The sequence below is a fragment of the Cladophialophora immunda genome (assembly GCF_000835495.1).
Source record: "Cladophialophora immunda strain CBS 83496 unplaced genomic scaffold supercont1.1, whole genome shotgun sequence".
Taxonomy (NCBI): domain Eukaryota; kingdom Fungi; phylum Ascomycota; class Eurotiomycetes; order Chaetothyriales; family Herpotrichiellaceae; genus Cladophialophora; species Cladophialophora immunda.
The window spans coordinates 1813946-1831384 of record NW_015622541.1 but is presented as its reverse complement, the minus strand read 5'-3'; the positions used below and the strand labels follow the sequence as shown (position 1 = coordinate 1831384).

Below are 17439 nucleotides of genomic sequence, written 5' to 3'. Positions count from 1 at the left end.
ACGCCCAATCACGCTGCCAGATCCTTATAGAGGACAGCTCACGGCCCAATAGTACTCTAGCATGTCGGCCACCGAAGTTCGCGTGGGTGGTTCAGGCGGGACCATGAAGGCTGTCAACTATCAGGGCGCCTTCAAGGTCAAGGTGGAGGATGTGCCAAAGCCTTCGATCGAGCACCCTGATGATGTTATTGTCAAAGTGACCACCGCCGGTAAGTTTGGCAAATCACATTCTCGTCGACTTACAGTGTGGTGGTGGGAGAGATCATGGCGGTGACTAATGACATCGAAATATGAATAGCTATTTGCGGGTCCGACTTGCATATGGTAAGAGAACGACTCATGGAGGAGTTGGACTCGTGAGCATTCCACTGACGCGACATAGTATGAAGGGCGTACGGGAGCTCAGCCTGGTATCACATTTGGTATGTCGCCACTTATCAAGAGGAAGTGATCCCCAACAACAGCACCTTTCGCTAACAATCACGACTCACAGGGCACGAGAACATGGGGATTGTGGATGAAGTCGGCTCTGGAGTGACCCTGCTGAAGAAAGGCGACCGAGTCGTGATGCCCTTCAACGTTGCGGATGGACGATGCCGTAATTGCGAGGAAGGAAAGACAGCCTTTTGTACCGGTGTCAACCCTGGCTTCGCAGGGGGCGCCTACGGTTATGTGGCCATGGGACCTTACAGAGGTGAGAATTCGTCAATGTGGCTTTCCACTGCCCGCAGCGGCTCGCGTCTGACGGGGGATTTTAGGCGGGCAAGCTCAATATATTCGCATTCCATATGCGGACTTCAATGCGCTGAAGCTGCCTCCCGGGAACGAGCATGAGAAAGATTTCATCCTCCTGGCCGACATCTTCCCGACTGGATGGCACGGGGTGTCGCTCAGCGGGTTCAAGCCCGGAGAGAGCATCGCCGTCTGGGGTGCGGGCCCCGTCGGCTTGATGGCGGCATACTCGGCTCAACTTCGAGGCGCAAGTCGCGTCTACGTCGTCGACAGAGTGCCTGAGCGGCTGTCCGCTGCGGAGAAGATCGGGTGTATACCCATTGACTTCAGCAAGGGCGACGCGGTGGACCAGATCATCGAGAAGAACGGCGGGATGGTGGACCGCGCCGTGGATGCGGTCGGGTACCAAGCCGTGGATACCGGCGGGAGGAAGGAGCAGCCCAACATCGTCCTGGAGAATATGATCCGGGCGACGAGGCCGTGCGGTGGACTGGGCATTCCGGGTCTCTATGTGCCCACCGACCCCGGGGCGCCGGACGAGGCCAGTGGCAAGGGCATGATCAGCATGAGTTTTGGCAAGTTGTTTGAAAAGGTGAGTTGAAACACAGATGCCAATTCGTCCCGGCGAAAGGGCAGGAATCCGGGCACGGGGTGACTAACCGTGGGCTGCTTTTTCTAGGGTCTTTCTCTGGCCACTGGTCAGTGTAACGTCAAGCAATACAATCGCTATTTACGGGACCTCATCATCGCGGGCAAGGCGAAGCCCTCTTTCGTTGTCAGCCATGAGATTGCCATTGACGACGCTGAGGTGGCATACGACAAGTTCGACAAGAGGGTCGAGGGCTATACCAAGGTCCTTATCCATCCCAACGGGCCATTGTGAGCAGTTAGTTGCAGATACCATGTGCGATGCCCTACTCCGCTCTCTGAGGAGATCCAGGGGATTCATAGGCCCAAAAAAATTGAAGGAAAACGGGTTATTCAATTGAGTCAAATCACGACACTGTGATCCGTACGATGTATTACTCGGTACTTCCATTCCCCTGTTCAGCCTCATGCCCGACGTTGACGTGCGGTTGTTGTACCCCTTTCCAAAAGGGGCCCAGAAATAGTCGCTGGTATTCAAGGAAATAAAAGGGGTGCATCGGCCGAGTGGGTCTCTGATATCATTGGTTGGCTCAAGTCTTGGCAATATCGGTGTTTCAACCTTGTGTCTCCCTCCTCCATCCCTCATTTCCCATCCACCAGACGCCGCTTCGGAGTCTGCGCTTTCCTGGTCCTCGTATGTACCACCGAGTACTCGCAGTGCCGGTCGCTCGCCCACGCCCGTGACCGTTCTACGGAGCAACCTGTCGATCATCTAGACCCGGCCGGTGGCTGAACCGCAACTTTGAAGCTCTTGGTCGGAACTGGCGCGAAAGCACGCGACCATGCCCGTTATTATTATTGTTACTAACCGCACGGCGCCGGTTCCTGGAGAACAAGGGAAAAACCTTTTCTGCATCTGGCCCCCAAATGTCGGTGTCTGCTGATGAACCCAGTCTTGTCATTGGGCGGCCCCTGTGTACCTTGCGCCCTTTTGGCGATTTCTTGACCCCCTCCCCCCCCCGGTCCTCACCCCAAGGCGACTTACTGGGTCGACGTACCTAGCGCAAAAGCACAAACGCCGATCAACCAGCATGCCAATCCCCAACATCAATCACCTTGGGAGCAAATCAGCCCAATGGGCTCTCTAGCTTTCTGGGACTGGCGTGTCACACGAGCTCGCTCGTATCTCACGTATTGCATGGATAGAGGCTCTTTGGTTTCCCCATGAAGGGCTGGAATAGTGGCCTATAAACCAATGCGGCAGGTCGATTGTTTTATCCTCAAGGGTACATTGATGTGCTCCGTACTCTATCCTGCGTCAAACGGTGGGTGGGTGAACTGGTCTCCTTCTTTTTGCTGTCTTTCTCTCTCTCGTTCGCCTTCACTCTTTTTGATGTATGTATTACCATTCTTTTCGCGTTGTGGAGTCAATGCCTCTGTCATGAAGAAGTAGGCATCGTGGGAACCTCCCGCAACTGCGCCTCGAAGGCAGGTCTGAACATCCTCCTCTTCCTCCTCGAAACATCAAGTTGCTATCCGAGAGCAATTGACAAATTTCCCCGCCATGATCTCCCTCACGATCGGTTACGTGTCTGGCATCATCGCCGCGGTGGTTTTCCTTCTCCAGTTCCTGTTCCCCAACGCCCTCATCGTCGTGCTGGTGGGGTTTCTCAAAAATGAGCAAACGGCCGTGACTTGGTCGGTGGTGGAGCGCAGCCTGCTGAGTTCCTCGTGGTGAGTAGTATACAATAGGCCCGTTCGTTCCGTTGATGCGAACAAAAAAAAAAGTGCGCTTCCTGACTCTGTGTGCGACACACCAGGCCCACGATCCTCCGGACAGACGCGGCCGCAACACGAGGCGTGGACACCAAGATCAGGCTCCTGACTTGGCTGCGACCGCTCGCGCTCGGGCTGGTCTCGGTGGCCGCGGTGGTCACCCCCTTGGGACTCTACGATGACATTGTGCCGGCCGGGTCAACGCAGTCTGTGGCCTTCGCGTACGTGCCAGACACCGGGCCGATGGGATACGGGACGCCTCCTCGGAGCGAGCTTGGGTTCAGTCGGGTCTGCGGGGCCTTCCTCCCTGTCCAGTGTCCCGGCACCACGAGCGTCATCACCTACAGCGGCAACGATACCTTCATGGAAGCCAACATCACGAACAATGACTACGACACGAGGATCCCCGAGGTCCTGGCCAAGCTTTACCAGAGCGGCCTGGATCAGCAGCCTCAGTCGGTCGCCAGCTTCTTTGACATTCAATCGCGGTACTACTCGTTCATGTATCAAGACGGGGTCGCGCGCGGGGGTAAGTATATCGTGGATGCATTTCGCTACTTGTCGAGCATGGTCTTGGACAATGCTATCGAGCCAGTCGAAGGGCTGGTCGTCGACACGGTCACAGGGGGAGTGGGCTTCCGCAATCATACTGCCCCTGTTGGCGTTGACCTTGGTGCCGAATGGACGGAAGACCTGCTCTGGATCCAGCCAGAGTCTGCTTGCGTGGATACAAACGTCTCGGTTGAGTTTCAGATCCCCTACAACGGCATCGCCAGCGACGACCTGACCAACATCTCCCTCGTCGATAACGGGGGATTCGCGAATCTGGTCCCCAAATACCCGTACGTCAATGTGACAAACTCGCAGGTTGATCCGAACCTGCAGGGCCGAGCCTACAAAGCCGCTTGGATGGTGAACGCGTATACGATGTTGGTCATGAACCTGACAAGGCCGAGTCCCGATGCTTTCGCTTACCTCAAGTCCAAGGTCGGCAACAAATATCCAGTCACGAAATATCAGACGACGGGTGTGAAGCTCAACGGAATCTACGTCAGCAGCACTTGGACGTCCATGTTGGATCCGGAAGCCTACTTGTCCAACTATACCTTGGCCAACGTGCCGTCCGCCAACTATTCCAACCCTTTTGGGTTGACTACTTCGAACTATAGTGACATTTCACTGGTCTGCTCGGGGGCAGGAGGTGCCGACCTTGCCAAACTCACCAATGTCCATGTCGAGTGCGGCATGGTTTTTGGGGCTGCGAAGCGTCGGGATGGCACAATCACCCTTGTCCAGGAGCCTGAAACGTGGTGGACACAGAAGATATACAGTTGTGCCACTGCAATGAAAGCGAGCATTAAAGAAGTGCGATTCCGATACAACGCGACGCAACAGACGGGTAACGACCTCAAGGCCTTGTCTATCGTTAATGTCAGCGACAAGTCGTACTCAGACAAAGAGGCGATGCCTCTCTGGGGCATCGAGTCGCCGGAGGGGTACGAGATGAGCAATCTTCCACAGCTATGGGGCCTGATCTCGCCAGAGCTTGAGCACTCGGTTAATCTGTCAACAATCCGGGCTCCTCAGTTGTACCTACCAGGTTATGGTGGTTCAGGTATTCTATCGACCGTACCGGGATTTGAAAATCTGCCTGGTTCAGATGGCCCTGCGGACACCTTAGCGGGAGTGTACCAGTACACCAGTGACGACTCGGCAGACTATACCGGAACCACCAACATGGCCATGTATGCCCGGTGGCGAGATCTTTCCGAAACGGCAGCGACCATGGCCAAGATCCCCAACCTGGTGTGGACGGACATCGCTGCGAACATGCTGGTGGGCACGCGCAGCTGGAATTCCGGGAAAAAATTGCCTGCCAACCTCCAGAAACGTGACGATGATGGGCCGAGCACGTCCAGCAGCGACCAGGCAATCGTTCCTGTGAGTGTCTATCGGCGACAAATTCGCTATCACTGGCAATTTGCCATCCCGGCATTTCTGGCTCTGGGGCTGTTCCTCGTGGTGCTTCTGGCGGCTTTGGTGTCTGTTGTCTCTGGAAGAGGGCTCCCAGCACGGGTGCGCCATTATCTTTTTCATTTGTCGTCAGGTCGCATGTTGGGAGAAATGCAATATGCTGGAGAATGCGACAAGTTGGCACCGACAAATGAATGGCTCGCACGTGTGGGTAGCAGGCGCAGCGATTTGCGCGCTTATGTCAGTCATAATGCTAGCGGTGTTAGCGGCAGCAACGGTCCTGGAATCCCAACCTCACCGTTCCTCGGGCAGCAGTATCACATGGCCAGCGGGATGAGTGAGGAGAAGCTGAAGGGGATCGCGAGTGAGACGACGGAGCTGCGACATCTCAGCATGGCCGCGTCAGGCCATGCGAAGGGAGTTGCGCCGGCCCCTGGATATATGAGGCTCGGTGAAAACGAACAGGCGGGATGGCGGTCACCCGCGCTCTAAGGATGAAATCTGGGGTGGTCAGCGGCAAGGCGTCACGCGTCAGGCTGATGAAGCTGCAAGGCTCGTGTCTCGAACTGAGGAATCCCGTCGCCCGCCAGATGGGCGAATCTCGGCGAGGTGCCGGCATGGGGCTCGTAAGGATTCCAATGTCTGCAAGACGACGTAATCACGAGGATGATTTTAAGCCCTCGTTGCCAAGCGAGCCAGGGGATCAGGGCCCCAACAAGGGGACTCGAAGAGAGAAACAGGAATGATGGGCCACCAGGGGCCATACCTGTCGTCAAAAGTCGGGAGGCAGGTGAAGGACAGCAGGTGTGGCGTTGATGGTGACGGTGATAGGCGGGAACTGCATCTGGAAAAAGCAGAAGATGGTGACGGTGGGTTGTGTGGTGGTGGTGATGGTGGTGACGGGCAGCTTGGCATGAGTTCAAACGGGAGCCAGGGCCGCCGAGTTGGGCGTGGTGGGAGCGAGCCGGTGTAACACGGGCTGGAGCGATTGGCCGCTGGGCAGTGGATTGGCAGGCGATCTACTTGTAGAAACTGCATAGTACCTCCCTGGTAATTAGGTACTCATGTGGCCTGGTCTCGGGGCAGTTTGGCGGTGACGGTGGCTTTTTTAGGGGCCTACGAGCCTAGATGGACCAGTTCTCGGTGCTCTCCACGGACCTGTTGATACAAACCATCCTCAAAGATCCATACTACTCGTACTAGATAGCTGTCCCAAGCAGCTGGCCGCCTCGCAACGCAAACCCCCCTCCATTCCTCCAATGGGGAGGCCCAGCCGAACCCATGTGGGAGAGACTCTGGCTGCGCCTCTGATGCGACGACAGTGACACTCTTTGGGCTCGATCTTTTCTATATTTTGCTCCACGCCTCGTAACTGGCGCTGCTGCTGATGATGCTGGTCGTTGCGTTGCTCGACTCTGCTAGATCCCGCTCACTAACAAACTATTTGCCATCGTCGCGAACCCTGTCCGCCTGCTATCTCTTCTCGTGTCTTGATCGTTGAGCCTGTTAGTACGGGTCAATGGTCAGTCAATCCGTCTCGTCCCGTGTCGTCTAGTCGCGCCGAGTGACCAGCAGCGAGCAGCCAACGCCAAACAAAGAGAGGCCCAGTGTTAAAACATCCAGCATTCCTGGCACTCGAAGGCCTTTGCTTTGTTCTTCTCCGTCGACCTCTGCAGTCACCGACTCTGTTGTCTATCCAACTTTCTCTTCTCTTTCACTTTTTCCTGAGAGTGCTGCTCCCACATCGTCCCCCACCCGCAGCTAGCCCACCATCCACCTCGGTCCCTGGCATCAGCCATCTCAAAAGTCACTGCAGTCCTCCGTACTCGCTCGCTAGGTATCGATAAACCTGTTCACCCCTCCCACCACTTATCAACCTTCGAGTCCAGCAAGCCATTCGTCGCCGTCACTATTACCCTCGTCACGACTCGCTGCCAGCTCAGCAAAGTCCTGCCCGTCATGCAATAGAACCAGCCCAACCACCCCCCCCGTCCACCTTTCGGGTTGTCGGTGAAGCGTTTTCGCTTCGGTTATCCCTCGAATAGAGAAGAGCGGGTCTTGAACCGAAAACCACTGGCCTGCGCCGTCTCGCCCGTTTGGCCCTCTGCCCCCCCCATCACGCGACCAAGTGCAGTTTATCCCCAAACCCACCGCTTGCGGCGTCCCAGAGCCTTGCAACCTGCGCTCCCGGGCTTCTAAGCACACCACGCACCCAAGCATGCTTCAACATTCGCCCTCTGCCATCCGGGCCATCCGCAATGACACAAGTTCCTCGTTCACCGACGAATCATCAGCCAATTCCGAGCGTGTCCCTTTCTTGACGCAGGAACAGACCTTTATAAGGTGCCCGGATCTCGAAGATGGATCTCTCAGAGATCCCGCCACCGCCGCTGCCGCCGTCAGCCCCGATACCCTGAAAGGGTCCACAATCACTTGCCTCGAAACCTCGTCCTCTTTTGATCACCGCAGCTCCAGTTCCTCTTCTAGATGGCGCTGGACAGAGAGCCTGCCGGTGTTGAACCAATTGTTGGGTGGGCGCCGTACGGTGGTGCATAAAGGGCACGTTGTCGAAAGAGGCTCATTACACAAATCCATCCCGACCACACCGCTGAGGAGAGTGTTACGCCTCCTGGCCCTGACGCTGATGTTATTGTAAGACCTACTTTGGATTTCGTTTGGTTCAACCTCCGCAAGCTAATGTTGAGCACAGAGGAATTCTCGAATTTATTGCACTGGCATGCGGCCTCGTCCTGTCCTTCTTTCCCGATGACGCAGACGACGAATTCGACGGATGGAACCCCTCCCACAGCACCTCTCGCGAGCTGGGACACTGGCCTACCGATTTTTCCGCCGACATCCATCCCGTGGCCTGCCACTCGCACAATGATTACTGGCGAAAAGAACCCTTGTTTTCAGCACTCGAGGCCGGCTGCACAGGAGTGGAGGCGGACGTGTGGCTCTATGATCAAGATTTATACGTGGGACATTCCACAGCGTCTCTGACACCCGAGCGAACCCTCCGCAGCTTGTACATCAATCCATTGGTGAAAATCCTAGATCAGCAAAATCCTCATACATCTTTCCATCCCACGCTGGACAACCCTCGAAACGGCGTCTTCGACACGAGACCCTCTCAGTCCCTTGTCCTCCTGATAGATTTCAAGAATGAGGGCCACAGGATTTGGCCACATGTCTCTGCACAGCTCCAACCCCTCCGAGAGCGAAGATTCCTCAGTTACTTCAACGGCTCTGGCTTTGTCGAAGGGCCCGTCACCGTGGTTGTCACGGGAAATGCCCCGTGGGATGAGGTGGTGGCCAACGAGACATATCGCGATATGTTCTTTGATGCACCCCTGGACTTGATGGGCAAGCTTACTGACAACAGTGACGCTTCCGAGGCTCCCATGGACATACAAGGCGGTGAGCTAGACAAGCGGTGGGGTCAAAATCAAGGCCAAGGCCGCTCCGGTGCCGCGCCTACAGACCCTGCAGTCTACTCGCAAGCCAACTCGTACTATGCCTCTGTGTCCTTCAACTCGGCCATCGGCTGGCCTTGGCGTGGCACACTCTCTCGCCGTCAGCTCGAAATGATGCGCAAGCAGATTGCGGGTGCTCACGCACGTGGACTCAAAGTCAGGTACTGGAGCGTGCCCAGCTGGCCCAGAGGAATGAGAAATTATCTCTGGCGGACAATGGTCAAAGAAGGCGTGGATTATTTGAACGTGGACGATTTGAAATCGGCCACCTCGGGCGAGTGGAACTGGGACAAGAAAGGTCCTTGGTTCAGCGGGCCGTGGAAGTTCTGGCCATCCAAGGCCGTCGCATGAGCCGAAAACGTATGGGACACGAAGACAACGCCATGACTGGAAGATTGAAGACGAATGTTACTAGATACGACCATATGAGACTCCACACGCCCAAGACAATGGCGATGGAAATGAGAGCTTTGGTCGAGATTGACCCCGTGAAATAGAGGTCCAAAACTACGCGCAGGGTTTCACGGAATTACAACAGCCATTGGATGATGGCCGAGCCAGGCGTTCATCGGAAAAGGGATGGAGTTTTGCATGTCGTTACTGCCAGGGACACGGGCAGCATTATGATACCCAAGTTTAGAGCATACATCGGTCACAGGATGAGTCGCAATACAACGATACTGGGCTTCAAGGTGTGAGTGGTTGTGCCATGATCTCATTTCCCTTCTCATCAGTGCCTTCCTTCACCTCCTCCAGCCACGTCAACAGCATCCAATGTCGTTCTTGATCAGAAGGGTCGCCATTACCCTGCGTGAGCTTGTTCTCTTGGGCTCCCGTCAATCTAAAAACGCCTCGCCTTTCTTCTATTCTTCATTGCTTTCTACCACTCAGACTATCTCTCTTCGCTTTGTACTCGACATTGTCTTCGCTTATATCACGTTACCCAGATTTGCTCTGCATCTACTACCAACACGTTGATCAATATGTCCTCAGCAGACGTTGAGTTCTCGACGATGGCGCTGAGCACCTTACCATTCCCCCACACCCCTCAGGAACACATTGAAGCCTGCATTCCCACCCAGACAACGGAGAGCGACGCCGAGGGAATCGCTGCAAATACTGCCCAGAAGAGAGGAGAAATACTCTCAACCGACGCACGGGAAGATACCAGTGGACGACTCACAACCGGCCAAAGACCTCTAGACAAATTGACCATCATCGGCATTCTTTTGTTTCTATTCCTCTGTGCCCAGACCGTTGCTGCTGCAGGACTTCTTCTGCTCGCTTATTTCGGCCCTCTTGACATCTCGACCTGGCTATGCAAATATTCTGCTCCTGTCTCCTATGTCTTCTACTTTACCCAGATTATCGGTATGCACCTTTGCCAGATGATCAGGGAACATTCGACGGTCGAAGGGTCTTTGACACACTTGCTCAAAAATTATGCGACGACCATGGTCGGAGTGCTTCTGTTCGCTTCCGCGGTCTTGCAAATGATGCCCCTTTACTGCTGAGTTTAGGAGAATATTCGGATCTGTCTAAAAACGCCGGTGACGATCAAGCAAGGGCAAGGCGACTTCGAGGACAATGATGAGCATTGCAGATGTCTATTTCCGTGATTCGAGCGGTCACAATCTGTGGCCGACCTCATGTCTTGACTTGGAGAGTCGAATACTACGGGCGAGGGTTCTGCTGTTCAGGGATGCGCGAGACTGCATATCGGTGTATTTGGGCCGTTAAATGCGCAGTTGATCTCTCTTTTGAGTTCGAGACCAAATGATGAGTAGCAAGTAATCAATCCATCAATTTGCGTCGTCATTTTACGGCACAACTGCCCTCCACAATTTCTTGGGCAAGTATCAACCTGGAAGGGTAGCTCCGTGGCTCCTCACGCCTTGAGCCTTACTTCAGCCTCATTGGGCCGTAGCCTCGTCGGCAGCACGTGAAAGGCTCCGATCTTCAGGCTTGGCTAGTTTGCAGCACCTCCCGCCTCATCGACGTCGGACATGGTGGAATCTTTCACCACCCATCATTAAGTCCAAGTCCAGCAAATATGGCGGCCGCAGCACAGTCTTTATCGGGACGGACGCGATCGCTCTTTGGAAGCTCTTATGGCGAAGCAACCGACCCCTCGTCCCTCCCCGTCTCCCTCTCCTTCAAAAGAAAGGTCGAATATGAAGGCGTCCGCGAGCTGCCTAAAGCCCTGGCCGAGAAGCAAGCAAAGGCGACAGCGGCGCGAGGACCTAAAAGACCGAAGATGGCAACCGGAAACAATCAGATGGCGTTGGTGAAGAGCGAGGCGAAACCGGACTCACAAGCGCCGTCATCGCAGAGTAACGGTAACGGCACCAGTCTGATCCGCAGACCAAACATGCAACAACCCCGACCCGACTGGCATGCACCGTGGAAATTGATGAGAGTGATATCAGGACATTTGGGGTGGGTGCGCGCACTGGCGGTCGAACCGGGTAACCAGTGGTTCGCTTCTGGCGCAGGAGACCGGACGATAAAAATCTGGGATCTGGCGACGGGTCAACTCCGCCTGACGCTGACGGGTCACATCTCCACGGTCCGAGGACTGGCAGTGTCGCCGCGCCATCCGTACCTTTTCTCCTGCGGCGAAGACAAGATGGTGAAGTGCTGGGACCTGGAGACCAACAAAGTCATCCGCCACTATCATGGCCACTTATCTGGCGTCTATACACTCTCACTACATCCGACGCTCGACGTGCTGGTCACTGGTGGGAGGGACGGCGTCGCGCGTGTTTGGGACATGCGCACGCGCTCCAACATCCACGTCCTGTCCGGTCATAAGGGCACCGTTTCGGACGTGAAGTGCCAGGAAGCAGACCCTCAAGTCATCACCTCGAGTCTGGACGCCACTGTGCGATTATGGGATCTGGCCGCGGGTAAAACCATGGGTGTGCTCACCCATCATAAAAAAGGCGTCAGGGCCCTAGCCATCCACCCGAAGGAATTCACGTTCGCGTCCGCGTCAGCCGGTTCGATCAAACAGTGGAAATGCCCCGAGGGGGCGTTCATGCAGAACTTCGACGGACACAACGCCATCATCAACACCCTGGCCGTGAACGAAGATAATGTGCTCTTCAGTGGTGGCGACAATGGCAGTATCTGCTTCTGGGATTGGAAGACTGGGCACAGGTTTCAGAGTACCGAGTCTCTGGCGCAGCCAGGGTCCTTGGACGCGGAGGCGGGTATTATGAGCAGCACATTTGATCAGACTGGGCTGCGATTGATTATGGGAGAGGCGGACAAGACAATCAAGATTTGGAGGCCGGATCCCGAGGCCACGCCCGAGACGCATCCGTTGGACTGGAAACCCACATTGGGCCGGGTGAAGTATTGACCACATTGCGATATAACCTCGTATATGGTGGCGGTGGCGGTGGAAGCGGATTCACATCGGACGGCATATTGCATTGAGCGACGGTGTTTGAGGCATTGATTCTTGGAAGGGATTTGGGGAGAGCTCTGATCACAAGGACCAGGGATCTGAATAAAAGTTCTTGTTGCATGTGTCAAGAGGATAATGGTCGATACCCAAGAGAAGATTCTCAATCTATCCGTAGTGTTGGAAGCTTTTGCAACGCTTGACAGTGCGCCAACCCGCTGTTCTCAGACGGCTGAATCTGGAGACTCTAGAATCGAATCCAGGCTTTGCAATTTTCCTGTAGTGACCCTAAAACCTTTTCACAGACTGCCCGTCGAAAGGCGGGATGCTCCCAGGAGTGTCGCAGTCCCTCGAAGGAGAATCTAACACATACAGAGACTGCGTCGAATACGACGGTGTCATCATGTCCGCCTCTCCCTCTAACCATTGAATGGCTGGCGTCAATCTTGGATAGTATCCTGGATGGAGAGCCAGGCCATTTCTTCCGGCCCAGGACTCAAAGGTCTCCATGGCCCAGATCTCCAAAAGGATGACGCCCAGCTCGAGCAGGTCTGCTTTGACGCCATCGTCTGCATGGACAGGGACATGATCGGGGAACGTCTTGACAATGAACGGTTTCCCATAGTCTATCGCTTGACTATTTCCCCCACTTCGCCGGAAGAACCGAATCATCTTGTTTGTCCACGTGTGGCCAAACCAAGGAGTGGTCTGAAGCTGCACTATCGACGAGGCCACGTCAATGGCGAGTTGGGTCTTCTGTTGTGGCGTCAACCGTGGCCGGGCTACCAGCAACTGCTCGAGTGTTAGGCTCTCGTCCACAGTCGCAGGATCGAAGTACGCCCTATGCAGCACACCGCAACGGAACAGCCGGCCATCGTGGCACATATCCAGGGTGAGGGCGTGTCCCGGGGCCATCGCTTCAGCCAGCTGGTGGCACATGTCGGTCACAGAGGCGTCGCCGACGCCGGGTGATTGACGCACGGTGATGATGGTCTCTTGACATTTCTCCTGCACAATCGTCGTCCCGTCCCCGCAGGTCAGGACAGAGTGGAACGCCAGAACTGGAGCGGACTTGGAGGTGCTCGGAAAGGCTGCCCTCGAATCCAGGATGAGCATCGAGGTGTGCACGGGTTCACAGGCAGCTGCCCAGGCATCAGATATTGCCCCGTGCAGACCGATGGCGTGATGGCGGATCTGTTGCAAGGCGCTGGCCAGCTGCTTCGAGGCCTGTTCCTTGGTCAGGTCCCTCCTTTTGGTATGGTTGACCGAGTCCACACGGTCGATGAGCCTCTTGAGCTTGTCGTTGCAGGCGTCCAGGTTGCCGATATGCCGCCGCATTTCCTTGTGCTTCATGGTGAATTCAAACCGTTGGCCGAAGTCGAAGCTGTCACGGCGGGCTGGGTTCATGGCGAGGATGGCGGCCATGTCGTGTCTTCCCTAGGAATCCGGTCAGGAACTTCTGACCGTACGGACCGGGCACGTCCCAGACTTACCGCCGGGTCCTTCTTGATGTGCCCCAAGCGCTGCAGCAACGCCTCGAGGCTCGTGCGATAGCCGTCCACCACGCCATCGAAGAACTCGAGCGTGTCGGCGTCGCGCAGGTAAGTCGCCAGCCGATCACGGCTCTCTCGTTCCGCAAGGAGCGTGAGCGCATCGGTCCCGGCCGCGTCTTCCTGGTTCGCCCCTGCTGCTTGGAGAAGGATCTGGACGCTGTTGCGGAAGAACCACCGCTGCTCTTTCAGACACCGGAGCAGGCTTTCCAGTTCAAATCTCCATTTCCACGCGAATGTCTTGATTGGATTCCGGCCTTCCTTGTATCCTTCCAGGGCAGAAATCACCAGCGGGAGCACCGCCAGGACCAAGCCAGCAGCCTCGATGCCTGACATTTCTCCCACATTATGGATGATGATGATGCGAAGGTCTGGGGACTCTCGGATTGCAGAGCCCAGTGAGGCTGAAGTTCGACCCCGCGAGCAAGCAAGGCGTCAACCTGTTCGGGTTAAGTCCAAAGCCATAGCAGCCCTCGGGGTTTTCCATATCGACATGGTCGACACTACATCAGGCTGCCTGCCATTGGCCTCGTAAGGAGCCCATGATCATCAGAATATACACCAAGCGCAGCCCCGAACACATACAAGGATGTCTCGCGGTTAGCAACATTGTTCGCTTGCGGATTCTACGCTCTCGGAGTGGGCTACTTTTAAGATCAGATCGTTTGCTGATAGTACGTCAAGCATGTTTCAACTCCCGGACCATGCTGCACAGGCGAGGACGGCGTTCAAGCAGCTGGTTGAGCGTTCCTCATTCCAAGCGCTTGATGTCGTCCTTCGACAGGATCTCCGCGATGCTCAGCAGAACTTCATGCTTTGGGCCGTGAATCTAGGAGTATTCGATCATGGGCATGCTTCATTAGAGTACCGCCTACAGGATGTGCCAGAAGCCATGGAGCTGGTGAAAGATTTGTTGACCGACTTGAGCGAGCAACTACAGGCCATCCAGCAGCTGATCGATCACAGCGATCCTTCCAACTTAACCGCCAGCCCGAGCCTGTTGCCCAACGCGATAACAACCGAACACGTTTTTGTTGAGGCAATTGGCGAACAAGATACAGATTCAGAGGAAGAGGAGGATCTTCCTGAGGCTCTCGCTCGAACTCTGTCTCTCACAGACATTGTCCATCGCCTTTTTCGACTCGCACGAACATTACGCAATCATTCCACAAGATCTGCTCAAGGGCGCCGCAATATATACAGTACTTTCCCATCCGAGGGCCGAAAAGAAATTGTCGCCCGGCTGATCGACATTGAGCTTCTGCGCGTGGCTGACGTCTTCATCCATCTCCGAAAGCAAGATTTTGATGGCTTTGTGGATAGCGAAGAAGAGATTGCTTTAAGCGTTGATGATTTGTGTTTAATTCAACGATTGGCAAGAGCGAACAGTAGACGAAGGCAACAGTTCGCGTACTGGCGTGCACGGCATGAGAGAAGCATGCGAGCTGCCCTGCTCGCTGAGCAGGAGCAAGAACCACAGCAAGCTCTATCTCAAGCGGAAGAATCCAGAAAGCCAGCGCAAGTACAAGAGGCAGAGTTGGAGGCGATCGTTGACGCGAACCGGAATCTCCGGCCGGAGTCGATCCCTTCCAGTGTCACAAGGGTTAGGAGGGATCAGATTGACCTCAGTGAACGAAAATCGGTAGCTTCCGATATATCTCGATCTCCTTCTGTTAGAGGACCGGCCGGCGAAAAAGCGATGTGGCCTTCCATGCCAGAGGGCTTGCCAAAGCGTCCCTATTTCGAGTGTCCATTCTGCTTCAACCTGTGTCCGGATCGCTATCAAAGTGGTGCCGGTTGGAAAGCGCATCTCATTCACGACTTAAAACCCTATTGCTGCACTTATCCAATATGTGATACGGGCGACCAGCTTTATGACTCCTGGGCTGACTGGACAACACACGAAATGCTTGTCCACAACAAGGTCTGGACCTGCTTGGAACATCCCGAAGAGGAATACGCAACACTGGAGGGCTTCCGCAACCATGTTCACCTATCCCACACGGATGAGGCTGAGTCCATGCTGACTCCTGAAATCATTGCCGCTCGTGCAACAGGCTCAAATGTCTCAGGCCGCACGTGTCCTTTCTGCCTCGGAGAGGTCCCAGACTCAGGGAAGTTACAACACCACATCGCCTGGCACCTTGAGTCGATGGCTTTAATCAGCTTACCTCGCTCGACGGGCTATGAAGAAGGTAGCGATGAGGGCGACCTACGATCTGACGTCCAGAGAGCTAATGGTGTCGACTCCAGAATGGGAGAACTAGACGATATATCTTTACCAGGAGAGGAGACTGCAGCGACGCAAACTGTTGACCAAGGTGTTGACCAAGGTACGCTGCCAGGGACTGAAGATATCGAAGAGTTAGAGTCAATTACCTCTCGAGAAGGAATAAATCTTTCTCTGGAACGAAGACCTAGGTTCCGGGATAGCGAAGTCTTGTCCACTGCTTGTCGAAAGATGCTTCGTAATGTTGCAGACTACATGATTGAAGAATGGGAACCAAAGCAGAGCATCGTTATCGACACCTACAAGATGCAACGTTTCTACCAAGATTTCCTGGTGCCAGGCGACATCTATCCTTGGAACATGGTGATGGACTACAGAACTTCCTCGATCTCACGCTTGTGGAGGACATTCGACATTGAACATCAATATGTACCTACGCTGGATCTGACTGCGCGGCCGGATTTGCCGGCGCTTACGCATCGTGGCTTTACAGATTGGATGGATTTAACATACCAGGTGCAACCTGAGATCGAGGCCAAGAGGCTCCTGAAAATTCGAGAGGATATCCTGAAACGGAGCTTGAGCACCTTTTTGCACGCAAGCAAGGAGATGAGACTACAAGCAGACGGGCCTATCCAGGTTATCTTACCGGCGAACTCTATTACCGATCAAGAGGCTTTGTTGAAGGAGTTTCGAGAAGCTGTGGCCACCCACTGCAACGTAAATTTCAATCGCGTCGATCAACTACCGAGTAAGCGGTGACTCCGAGGACCCAGGAAGTCCTAACTTGAGCGTAGCTCAGATGGGTATTCTGGCTCGATGCAAGTTCTGTCATTGTGCTTGCGACAGCGGAGTAAGGACGTGAAAAGGTCTCAAAGGACGGGTGTTATTATGGAGAAAAGGTGTTCGATTCCACAGTTTCACAACTACTCGGGACTCGGGACTCTGGATTCGACCAGGAACGCGGCATCATTCCTGGCAAAGCATATATTGCCAGCATAACTATTCCTCCGAGATGCGTGGTCACGTCAATTGGATCCAGTTTCAAGAGAACTCGGGACGCGAAAACGTAGGAGCGAGATGTGGATCAAGTAGACCCGGGAGTGCCAGAATGGTACTTGGACATCCTTTGATCGAATAGTTAGTTGTGATGGAAGTTCATCTCACTAGTATTCGCACTCCTGTTGCTCGCAACGGCCAGGTTCCATCGTTCGTGTGCCTCCAGTACGTTGTATAGGTTCGCATTCCCCATTTCACCGTGCATAGGTTCAACCACTCGTCAGGGCGCATGCACTTCCAAGGCAACCTTCGAAGACTACACGAGCCCGTGTTTGGTGGGGTGGCCGTCGTCGGGCGATGGATTCGATCAATCAATCAGCTTGACGAGGCTGACCGCCCCTTTGCCCTGATGTGTCTCTCGCCCAACCATGTTTTATGGCTTCAACAACAACAATAACAATACACGAACCACGGCAAGTCTGCGATATGCGTGAATCGCCGCGCAAACTCAGATAACTTGCTTGAGGGCCGGTCGGTCCGCGTGTCAAGCTCTGAGTCGCTGGCAAGAGACTGGGTCGCGCAAGGACGATACCAGTACCTGTAAGGCCCGTTTGCCTTGACCGCATATTTGCCTGGCCCTTCATAACCATTGCTACTTCCACTTCCCATCCAAGCACGTAACGGGTCCCCAGCATAAAATTG

The 17439-nt window shown here is 54.8% G+C and overlaps 6 protein-coding genes across 6 annotated transcripts; 5 read left to right on the top strand and 1 right to left on the bottom strand.

Annotated features, from left to right (window-relative positions):
• Positions 1-61: 61 nt before the first annotated feature.
• On the top strand, positions 62-1708 carry PV07_00524 (uncharacterized protein; the record flags this gene model as incomplete). The annotated part of the gene is made up of 6 exons (XM_016386984.1): positions 62-209; positions 299-324; positions 383-422; positions 494-694; positions 759-1324; positions 1412-1708. 6 exons carry the CDS (start codon positions 62-64, stop codon positions 1613-1615), a joined length of 1185 nt encoding a protein of 394 aa, XP_016253912.1. The 3' UTR covers positions 1616-1708.
• Positions 1709-2884: 1176 nt separating this feature from the next.
• Positions 2885-5562, top strand: PV07_00523 (uncharacterized protein; the record flags this gene model as incomplete). The annotated part of the gene is made up of 2 exons (XM_016386983.1): positions 2885-3054; positions 3141-5562. The coding sequence occupies 2 exons, from the start codon at positions 2885-2887 to the stop codon at positions 5560-5562; spliced, it is 2592 nt and encodes an 863-aa protein (XP_016253911.1).
• A 1101-nt stretch (positions 5563-6663) lies between these two features.
• PV07_00522 (uncharacterized protein) lies at positions 6664-9402 on the top strand. The gene is made up of 2 exons (XM_016386982.1): positions 6664-7722; positions 7781-9402. The coding sequence occupies exons 1-2, from the start codon at positions 7289-7291 to the stop codon at positions 8895-8897; spliced, it is 1551 nt and encodes a 516-aa protein (XP_016253910.1). The 5' UTR covers positions 6664-7288; the 3' UTR covers positions 8898-9402.
• A 1195-nt stretch (positions 9403-10597) lies between these two features.
• On the top strand, positions 10598-12253 carry PV07_00521 (pre-mRNA-splicing factor prp46; the record flags this gene model as incomplete). Its single annotated transcript, XM_016386981.1, has 1 exon — positions 10598-12253. A coding segment is annotated over one exon (1316 nt), but the record flags the coding sequence as incomplete, so codon positions are not given.
• On the bottom strand, positions 12247-13844 carry PV07_00520 (uncharacterized protein; the record flags this gene model as incomplete). Its single annotated transcript, XM_016386980.1, has 2 exons — positions 12247-13395; positions 13452-13844. 2 exons carry the CDS (start codon positions 13842-13844, stop codon positions 12247-12249), a joined length of 1542 nt encoding a protein of 513 aa, XP_016253908.1.
• Positions 13845-14193: 349 nt separating this feature from the next.
• Positions 14194-16500, top strand: PV07_00519 (uncharacterized protein; the record flags this gene model as incomplete). The annotated part of the gene is made up of 1 exon (XM_016386979.1): positions 14194-16500. The coding sequence occupies one exon, from the start codon at positions 14194-14196 to the stop codon at positions 16498-16500; it is 2307 nt and encodes a 768-aa protein (XP_016253907.1).
• Between the last annotated feature and the right edge of the window lie 939 nt (positions 16501-17439).

Coding starts and splice junctions, on each gene's coding strand:
- PV07_00522 (XM_016386982.1), top strand. CDS start 7,289: ATGCTTCAACATTCGCCCTCTGCCATCCGGGCCATCCGCAATGACACA. Junction 7,723..7,780: donor GCCCTGACGCTGATGTTATT/GTAAGACCTACT, acceptor TGTTGAGCACAG/AGGAATTCTCGAATTTATTG.